Source organism: Rattus norvegicus, chromosome 18 (assembly GCF_036323735.1).
Source record: "Rattus norvegicus strain BN/NHsdMcwi chromosome 18, GRCr8, whole genome shotgun sequence".
NCBI lineage: Eukaryota > Metazoa > Chordata > Mammalia > Rodentia > Muridae > Rattus > Rattus norvegicus.
This window is the reverse complement of record NC_086036.1, coordinates 48,748,677-48,758,805: the sequence shown is the minus strand read 5'-3', so window position 1 is coordinate 48,758,805 and position 10,129 is coordinate 48,748,677. Positions and strand designations below refer to the sequence as shown.

Here is a 10,129-nt window from a genome sequence, read left to right as displayed (position 1 = left end):
TCTGAGTATAAATGTTCTCCATGGGCTGGAGAGATGGCTTAGTGGTGAAGAGTACTGACTGCTCTTCCAGAGGTCCTGAGTTCAAATCCCAGCAATCACATGGTGACTCACAACCATCTGTAATGAGATCTGATGTCCTCTTCTGGTATGTCTGAAGACAGCTACAGTGTACTTATATATAATCAATAAATAAATCTTTAAAAAAATAAAAGGAAAAGAAATGTTCTCCATAGGCTCATGGCTTGGGCCCCAGCCAGTAGTGCTGGTCTGGAGGCTGGTCTGGAGGGCTGTGAGACTTTTAAGGAGGGAAGGCCTAGCCTGAGCAAGCGTATGACCAGAGGTATGACTTATAGTGGGATGGTTATACCCACTTCTCAGTCCCTGTTACTCTGTCACCTACACCACCCACTCTAATCACTGTGGGCCTAGGATCAGAGAGTCAAACACTATAGACTGAATCCTCAGATGCTGTGAGCTCATATTAATCCTTCCTACCTCAGACTGTCTCCTCTCAGATATTTGGTCACATCAACAAGAAGCACGGCTGGTATTCCCTCTAAGAAGCAGTTCAGAGACGCCATGGTGCTTTCCCAGTGCTGGCACCGGGTTCCACATGCTTCCTTATTAACTGTTTGTACATGTGACTTTAATTCACAGTCCAAGATGGCTGCTGTCACGACTGCATAACATTCCATACTAACCAGCAGCAAGAATGATCTGAAGAAAGCAGAGACCAACTTTGTTCCTTTAGTGGCATGCGAATACATTTCAATATCACTTCTGTTCATATGCTCTTGACAGATTTCGGTGCGACAGCCATAACTGCCTGCAGACTGGGGCCATGGACTCAGTTATAATATGGGGACCCTATCTCTGAGGAAGATGGGGAAAGCAGATATCAGAGAACGGTTAACTACCTCTGCCACAATCTGCTCCTTTAAACACCTCAGTATCTGTGCCCAGGCTTTATCTCACAAATGAAGCATATTTATTTCCCTTACGACCCAAAAGGAGATAACTTGCCCTATCTAATCGTGGCATCTCTGAGAAAGGTCCTGGATCCCCGGGTGAAGTGTGATCCTCTCATGTCTGGATACAGTTCCTGGTGACCCAGCAGCCAGGACTGAAAGGAGGCAACTTATCTCTCTCCCACAATGTAATAAGCACAGTTAAGAGGAAAGAGAGAGGCAGTCCCTGGTCCGGAGGAGCGGACACTGCCAGACCTCCTTTCCCAGAAGCACTTTCCATTCCTTCCTGGCTTCTGCTGGGCAGCATCTTGCATTGATTTGGAGGGGAACTCGTCTGTGATCCTCAGTGAATAAGCTGTTCTTGGAGGCAGCCTAGGAGGCGGTCTGGGAGGCGGTCTGGGAGGCGGTCTGGGAGGCAGTTGGGAGGCCGTCCGGGAGGTGGTCCAGCTTTGCAGCCCATTTTCCTGCTTGGCAGGTGTGGAGATGTTTGGAACACAACTCCTTTCCGTCACCAATTTCTCCAGCTTCTCATCTTCTTTCTTTTTCTGGGAGATGGGCCTGCCTTGGTTTATAGCGTAAGTGCTCCTTTGTCCTCTGGGTTTCAACTGGGTTGAGTCAGTGATAAGACCCAGTGGAAGGGAAAGAAGTGAAGTGCTCAAGGCAGGGACAATCCTAGGATACTAGCAAAGGCTACATCCTCTCCCTGCCCCCTCTCCAAGGCAGTTTCAGGAACTTTTATCTTCTAGTTTCAGGAACTTTTTTCTCCCAGGAACTTTAAGGAGAAAAGAGATATTCCACTGTTCTTGCTTGGAAGGCCGTCTTGCTCACGTTACAGTCCATTTCTTTCCAATATCTACAAATAATTCCTTTGTTAGACAGCTCTCAGATTATACAGGTTTTGGGTATTTCCTGACGGAACTCAGGAGAAGCTTGATTTTCTGGAAAGTACCCTAGCGCCACACCTACCAAGATTGGTTTCTGATTTACCCACTTTGAATCAGTTTCAGGTCCACACGGCCACCAACACTAGATCTCACTCAGCTGTGGGATTTGTAACTGAAATATCGGACCTTTAGTTCAGTGACCTCTACGATCTGTCTGCCTTGTGCTGTTTACTTGCTGCGACAGAACACCCGACTTTAGCCACTTGAAAGAAGGATTTATTTTTGTTCGCAGTTCAATGGCAGGAAGGCATGGCCGCATTCCTGGCTATAGAGGTGGGTGTGTGAGGCCTGTTTACATCTTGACAGCTATCCTGGAAGCTGAGAGCCCAGGCTGGAAATAGAGCGCCTAGGCCATAGCCTGTGAGTCTTTTGCAGAGCTACAGCATAGTGTCCAGAGGTTCTCTCCCAAACAGGGTAGCCAAGATGGGACCAAGAGTTCAAACAAGTTTGTTAAAGGCATTTCCCATTTAAACCAGACAATGCTCTTCTGGTTTGTCCTGTCTTGAGGCAATTCGGAAATAATGGGTGGGGCTGAAGATTAAGAGTTCAAATCCTAGCCCCCACATCACCTTGGCTCACAACTGCTAGTGGTCCAGCCTCAGGCGAGTCCAACGTTCTCTTCTGACCCCAACAAGCAGCCCCTCACCCTCTACACACATACACATCCATCAATAGGAAAATTAATCTTAAAAATAGAAATAACAGGTTGAGAGGGCAGACCAGAGCTGTAGTCTCATATTCAGACTGGATTGCTTCCCATTGTCTTTCGGGAGTTTCTTCAACAGGGGTAACGTAAGGGCTACATTCTCATTTTTTCCCTTGAAGCAGCTCCCAAGAGTTACATACAGCACAGGAGTTTCTTCTTGTTTCAGTATCTGCTACAGGAGAAATGGTTTTTTCCCGATCCTTTGAGTATTCAGGCCACTATACTTACATCCAGTGTAGCTTTCTAGCAAGAGAGAGTGTTTTGAAAAGCACTGACTCATCTCTCCTATGGAAATTATTTCTGGCTTCATCTCTTCTCCGAGGCTTTACGTCAGATGTCACGATCCCACAGAACTAGCTTTCCCAACTCGTTTCCGCTGCTGGCAGGCCTTGACAGTTTATGGCTTGCCTTCCCACTATAGCAGGTCACAGTTATAACTAAGTTTTCTTAAAGGAAAACCAAGAGCTACCGGCTTTCCATTTAACCAAGACCCGCAGATTACAATGGCTTAGGAAAAACAAACCAACTTCTTAGGTTTTGAGGTAAGTGTTGACTGACCTTATCTAAAATCTAATGGCAGCTCCATAGTGTCAAGGGTCAGGTTCGTCTGTCTCACTGCCTTTACCATGTGACCTACTTAGCATGTGACTGCTTTGTTCTGGCTAAGAAGGCCTCTCTGGCTCTTGTAAGAATGTCCATGACACTGACATTACTTCAAGAATGTGACTGGAGAATTATATCATTTTTATTTATAACTACTGACCATAACTTGGCCACATTGTTGCATCTATGTTTAATGAAACTTGGAAAGTATATCTCTACTCTGGTGGCTGTGTACCCAGTTGAAATGAGAGGACTCTGCTGATTTAGAGAGAAGAAAATGGATATTGAAAAGAGCTGTAAGTTTTTGCTGCTGCGAAGTAGTTCTTTGCAGAGTCTGATGCCTATAACCTATAGCAACATGCTATATTGGCTTCTCATTTTCCTTACCGAGTCTGAAATATTTTATTTCTCTAGTAGTCATGAAAGACCCCAGCTTAACAGCAGTAACGCCATTTTGCAAGGCTGTACTTAAGATGACTGGTTCAGGGAAAGGTTAGAACACTGAGTACACAGCGGCTGCCAAGCAAGATATGTTTGGTTGAAGGCCTGGCAACAGGACGACTTCGGTTGAGCACCTGACAATGAAAAAAAGCCCCAGAAGAGGTCCCACACCCTGGTGGGGGGCCGAGTCAGTCGTTATGTTCCAAGAAGGTAGCTAAGAAACTTGCCCCCGGGCTGAACCCTTGGGGGGCCGAGTCAGCCGTTATGTTTCAGGAAGGTAGCTAGGAAACTTGCCCCCGGGCTAAACCCTTGCCATATTAGAATCCACCAATTATATCCCTGTAACCATGCATCTGCTTCTGTATGCTTGCTTCTGCTCCCCAAAATCCTATAAAAGCCCATCCTTGGTTCCGTGGGGCGCGCCAGTCCCCCGAGTGACTGAAGCGCCCGCAGGTGCCTGTGCCTGTGTATCCCGACAATAAACCAAATCCTCTTGCTGATTGCATCCTGTGGTGTCTCGGTCTGGTCTTTGGAGTTGGAGGGTCTCCATCCTGAGGGAAAGTTCTCCCTGAGAGCTTTTCATTTGGTGCGTTGGCCAGGAAAGGAGATCCTCCACCCAGGGACCACCGACCACCCACTGGGAGGTAAGCCGGCCGGCGTCTGTCTGTCTGTCTGATTTTGTCTCGTTCTGCCTTATTCTGTCTGTTCTGTGAGCGCTCAGCCAGGTCTGTTCTGTGAGCGCTCAGCCAGGTCTGTTCTGTGAGCGCTCAGCCAGGTCTGTTCTGTGAGCGCTCAGCCAGGTTCTGTGAGCGCTCAGCCGGGTCTGTTCTGTGAGCGCTCAGCCAGGTCTGTTCTGTGAGCGCTCAGCCAGGTTGTTTGGAATTTGGGCGGGACGAAGAAGGAGCTGACGAGCTCGGACTTCTTGCCCCGCAGCCCTGGAAGACGTTCCAAGGGTGTTAGGGGCCCGACTTTTCGGGGCCCAATCTGGGAGAGGAGAAAGATCCGGACTAACGGCACCTCTGTCTGTATTTTTGGCTTTCAGAGGGCCCCGGACCTTTGCCACCTCCATCTGACTTTTTGCTTTCAGTTTGGTACCAAAGCCGTGCAGCACGCCTGTCTGTTGTTTGTTTGACTGTTGGTGTTGTTTGTTTTCTCTGTGTTCTAATCTTCCTTAGAACTAACATGGGACAGTCCCTAACAACGCCCCTAAGTCTCACTCTTGATCATTAGAAAGACGTCCACGACCGGACACACAACCAGTCCGTCGAGGTTAAAAAAAAGGAAAATGGCAGACTCTCTGCACATCCGAGTGGCCCACTTTCGGAGCGGGATGGCCAGTGAATGGCACATTTAATAAGATCATTATTTTACAGGTTAAAGATCGGGTCGTCCACGGACATCCTGACCAGGTTTCTTATATTATCACTTGAGAGAGTCTCGCCTTAAAACCCTCCCCCTGGGCGGAACCCTTCGTGGACCCGAATTGGCCTCCCCTCAACCCCCAGCCTGTCCCCTCGGCCCCGCCCGGTCCACCGGCCACGTCTTCCTCTCTCTACCTTTGTGAAATCAGAGCCTTCTAAGAAACCTGTCCTCCCGGCAGACCCAAACTCCCCTCTCATAGATCTTCTCTCTGACAGGCCCGGCTGAAACGGAGGAGGCAGAGCCGCCGGCCAGATCAGTTGCCGGGCCACAGTCTGATAAGGGTTTCTCCCCTGTCGCAGGGAGATTGCGCAATAAGCGCGAGGTGATGCCAGATTCAACCTCCCAGGCTTTCCCACTTAGACAGGGAACCGGTGGCCAGACCCAATACTCGCCGTTTTCAGCAGCTGACATTTACAATTGGAAACAACACAACCCTTCTTTCTCCAAAGATCCGGTGGCACTCACCGACCTAATAGAATCTGTTTTACTTACCCACCAGCCTACTTGGGATGACTGCCAACAGCTCTTACAGGCCCTCTTAACCTCAGAAAAAAAAAACAAGGAGTGTTCCTAGAGGCCAGAAAGCATGTTCTGGGAGATGATGGGCGTCCCACCCAGCTGCCTGAGGACCAAACTGGGATTTTAATACAGCTGAAGGTAAGGGACACCTACGCCTTTATCACCAGTTGCTTCTAGCGGGTCTCCGAGGGGCTATACGACGCCCTACTAATTTGGCTCAGGTAAAACAGGTATTACAGGAAGCAGGGGAAACTCCCTCCGCCTTTCTAGAGAGACTTAAGGAGGCCTACCGTATGTACACTCCCTATGACCCAGATGACCCAAGACAAATGACGAGTGTCTCTATGTCCTTCATCTGGCAGGCTGCTCCAGATATCAGGACTAAGTTACAGAGGTTAGAAAATTTGCAGGGCTATACATTACAGAATTTACTTAAAGAAGCTAAAAAGATTTTTAATAAGAGAGAGAATTGAGTCGAATCTTGGCCGCCGTAGTTCAGGGCCAAAAAAGGAAGGGAGATGGGGGGGAGCTTGAAAGGGGCTGAAGCTAGATAAAGATCAATGTGCCTATTACAAAGAAAAAGGACACTGGGCCAGAGAGTGCCCCAAGAAGCCTGGCGGACCCCGAAAGCCTCGACCACAAACCTCCCTCTTGGCTCTAGATAAAGATTAGGGAGGTCAGGGCCAGGAGCCCCCCCCTGAGCCCAGGGTAACGCTTAAAGTTGGGGGGCAGCCGGTTACTTTCCTGGTAGACACAGGAGCCCAACATTCAGTCCTCACTCAAGCTTCAGGACAACTCAGCGACCAGACAGCCTGGGTACAAAGAGCTACTGGTGAGAAACAATACCGATGGACTACGGACCGCCGGGTTCAGCTGGCTACTGGTAAGGTGACCCATTCCTTCTTACATGTTCCAGACTGCCTGTACCCTCTGCTGGGCCGTGACCTGCTCACCAAACTAAAAGCACAAATTCATTTTGAGGAAGGAGGGGCCCAAATAACTGGCCCCCACGGAACTCCCCTTCAAGTTCTAACCCTATGAACCGGGACAGGACACTGGCTTGGACAGAGACTGGTGGGATGGGGTTGGCGCTCCAACAGCCCCCCTTAATTACAACTCCAGTCTCCATAAAACAATACCCCCTGTCACATGAAGCTTATCAAGGTATAAGGCCTCACATTATGAGGCTTCTGGATCAAGGCATCCTAGTCCCCTGCCGGTCGCCTTAGAATACGCCTCTTCTGCCTGTTAAGAAACCCGGCACTGGAGATTATAGGCCAGTACAAGACTTGAGAAAGGTCAACAAGAGGATAGAAGATATTCATCCGACTGTTCCAAACCCTTACAATTTGCTCAGTAACTGTTCATCGATGAGAAACAGGGGTATGCTAAAGGGGTCCTAACACAAAGGTTGGGACCCTGGAAACGCCCTGTGGCCTACCTGTCTAAGAAATTGGACCCTGTGGCCTCCGGCTGGCCACCGTGCCTAAGGATGGTGGCTGCTATTGTTGTCCTGATCAAGGATGCTGGAAAATTGACTTTGGGACAGCCACTCACCATCCTAACACCCCACGCAGTGGAGGCCTTGGTAAAACAGCCCCCAGACCGCTGGCTCTCTAATTCCCACATGACCCACTACCAAGCCTTGTTACTGGATGCAGAACGGGTTCAGTTTGGGCCCGTAGTCGCCCTCAATCCTGCCACCTTGCTTCCTCTACCAGAGGAGACAGAACAGCATGACTGACTACAAATCCTCGCAGAAGTACATAGAACCAGGCCGGACCTATCGGACCAGCCTCTTCAGAATGCTGACCACACATGGTACACAGATGGCAGCAGCTTCTTGGCAGAGGGAGAACAAAAGGCTGGAGCTGCGGTCACTACGGAGGACAAAGTGATTTGGGCGAAAGCCCTGCCTGCTGGTACCTCCGCACAACGGGCTGAACTCATCGCCTTGACTCAGGCGCTCAAGATGGCAAAAGGTAAGAGGCTAAATATATATACAGACAGCCGTTATGCCTTTGCCACGGCACACATCCACGGGGAGATCTACCGGAGGCGGGGGCTGCTCACATCTGAGGGTAAAGCTATGGCTAAAATTCTGGCCCTCTTAGAAGCCCTATTCTTGCCCAAAAGACTGAGTATTATACATTGTCCAGGACACCAGAAAGGACACAACCCAGAGGCACGAGGAAACCGGCTGGCCGATGCCACGGCGCGAGAAGCGGCCATGAACAAACAAATCTTGCCCTTAAATAGCCCAGACCAACCCACGCCCCCACCAGTGGGACAAACTAGTTGGGTTTATGCCCATGAGGACATAGAGCTCCTAGAAAAAAATGGGGGCCATCTACCACCCTCAACTAAAACAGTGGGTCTACAAAGGACTTTTGAATTGATCTCCTTTTTACATAAGAAGATAAAAACCTTACTAGATCGAGAAGAGATAAATCTGTGTTTTTTTTTGAATTGGGACAAAGCGATACAAAAGGTGACTGAGAGTTACAAAGCGTGCGCTCAGGTTAACCCGGGAAGGACCAGGATTGGACAAGGAGTTCGTCCTAGGGGACACCGTCCCGACATCCATTGGGAAATTGATTTTACTGAAATTAAACCAGGTATATATGGATACAAGTATCTCCTAGTGTTTGTAGACACCTTCTCAAGATGGGTCGAAGCCTTCCCCACAAAGCACGAGACTACAAAAATGGTCACCAAGAAGCTCCTCGAGGAAATCTTTCCCAGGTATGACATGCCTCAAGCGTTGGGGTCGGACAACGGGCCCGCTTTCGTCTCCCAAGTAAGTCAGTTGGTGGCCAAATTGCTGGGGATTGATTGGAAATTACATTGTGCCTATAGACCCCAGAGTTCAGGTCAGGTAGAACGCATGAATAGAACAATTAAGGAGACTTTATCCAAACTTACGCTTGCAACTGGCTCAAAGGATTGGGTGGCCCTCCTTCCCCTAGTTCTATATCGGGCCCGGAATACCCCGGGCCCCCATGGTCTAACTCCTTTTGAAATAATATATGGAACACCACCCCCATTTGTCCATTTCTTTGATTCAAACATTGCTGATTTTGCTGACAGCCCTTCTCTGAGGGCCCATTTACAGGCCCTACAGATTGTGCAGAGAGATGTCTGGAGACCTTTGGCCACTGCTTACCAGGACAAGCTTGAGCATCCGGTGGTGCCACACCCGTTCCAGATTGGAGACACCGTGTGGGTGCACAGACACCAGACCAAGAATCTCGAGCCACGGTGAAAAGGACCCTACACCGTCCTCCTGACTACCCCGACCGCCCTAAAGGTAGACGGAGTCTCGGCTTAGATCCACACACCACACGTCAAGGCAGTCCGGTCTGAGGAATTGACTAATAACAACACTACACCCCAGACATGGAGAGTTCAGCGCACTCCAAACCCCTTAAAGTTAAAACTCCTACGTGGCTCCTCCTAGCCCTTTTGTGGCCTAGAGTCAGTGAGGGAATAAGCCCCCACCAGACAGAAATTTCTTGACCAAGTCGAGTGAAAGATTTCATTCAAAGTTAGCAAAAAAAAAAAAAAAATGGGGGAATGAAAGACCCCAGCTTAACAGCAGTAACGCCATTTTGCAAGGCTGTACTTAAGATGACTGGTTCAGGGAAAGGTTAGAACACTGAGTACACAGCGGCTGCCAAGCAAGATATGTTTGGTTGAAGGCCTGGCAACAGGACGACTTCGGTTGAGCACCTGACAATGAAAAAAAGCCCCAGGAGAGGTCCCACACCCTGGTGGGGGGCCGAGTCAGTCGTTATGTTCCAAGAAGGTAGCTAAGAAACTTGCCCCCGGGCTGAACCCTTGGGGGGCCGAGTCAGCCGTTATGTTTCAGGAAGGTAGCTAGGAAACTTGCCCCCGGGCTAAACCCTTGCCATATTAGAATCCACCAATTATATCCCTGTAACCATGCATCTGCTTCTGTATGCTTGCTTCTGCTCCCCAAAATCCTATAAAAGCCCATCCTTGGTTCCGTGGGGCGCGCCAGTCCCCCGAGTGACTGAAGCGCCCGCAGGTGCCTGTGCCTGTGTATCCCGACAATAAACCAAATCCTCTTGCTGATTGCATCCTGTGGTGTCTCGGTCTGGTCTTTGGAGTTGGAGGGTCTCCATCCTGAGGGAAAGTTCTCCCTGAGAGCTTTTCAGTCAGACAAGAGATGGAGCTAGCCCTTTGGAATTTCCCAGATGTTGAAAATAATTTCTTAAAGAAATAGCTTTGGGGGTTGGTGAGGTGACTCAGTGGTTAATAGCCTTTCTTGCTCTTGCAGAGGACCTGGGTTCAATTCCCAGCTCCCACATGGTGGTTCACAACCATTGGTGACTTCAGTTCTGGTACATCCAATGCCCTCTTCTGAGCACCAAGCATGAATGTGGTATCCATTCATCCATACATGTATGGAAAACATTCATAAAATAAAAGAAATAAAACTAAAAAAGAGTAGCCAAAGAAACCAAGCAAGCAAGCAAGGATGAATGAATGAATTGCTATAG

At 49.1% G+C, this 10,129-nt stretch overlaps 1 protein-coding gene across 2 annotated transcripts; it reads left to right on the top strand.

Annotated features, from left to right (window-relative positions):
• Positions 1-3,640: 3,640 nt before the first annotated feature.
• On the top strand, positions 3,641-9,706 carry LOC134483021 (uncharacterized). Of its 2 annotated transcripts, none has more exons than XM_063277697.1 (2): positions 3,641-4,437; positions 4,534-9,706. In XM_063277697.1, exon 2 carries the CDS (start codon positions 7,576-7,578, stop codon positions 8,866-8,868), a length of 1,293 nt encoding a protein of 430 aa, XP_063133767.1. In that variant the 5' UTR covers positions 3,641-4,437; positions 4,534-7,575; the 3' UTR covers positions 8,869-9,706. The 2 variants fall into 2 exon arrangements, with proteins under 2 accessions (XP_063133767.1, XP_063133768.1); XM_063277698.1 differs by having other exon boundaries at positions 3,641-6,486; positions 7,325-9,706.
• Positions 9,707-10,129: the final 423 nt, after the last annotated feature.

Coding starts and splice junctions, on each gene's coding strand:
- LOC134483021 (XM_063277697.1), top strand. CDS start 7,576: ATGGCAAAAGGTAAGAGGCTAAATATATATACAGACAGCCGTTATGCC.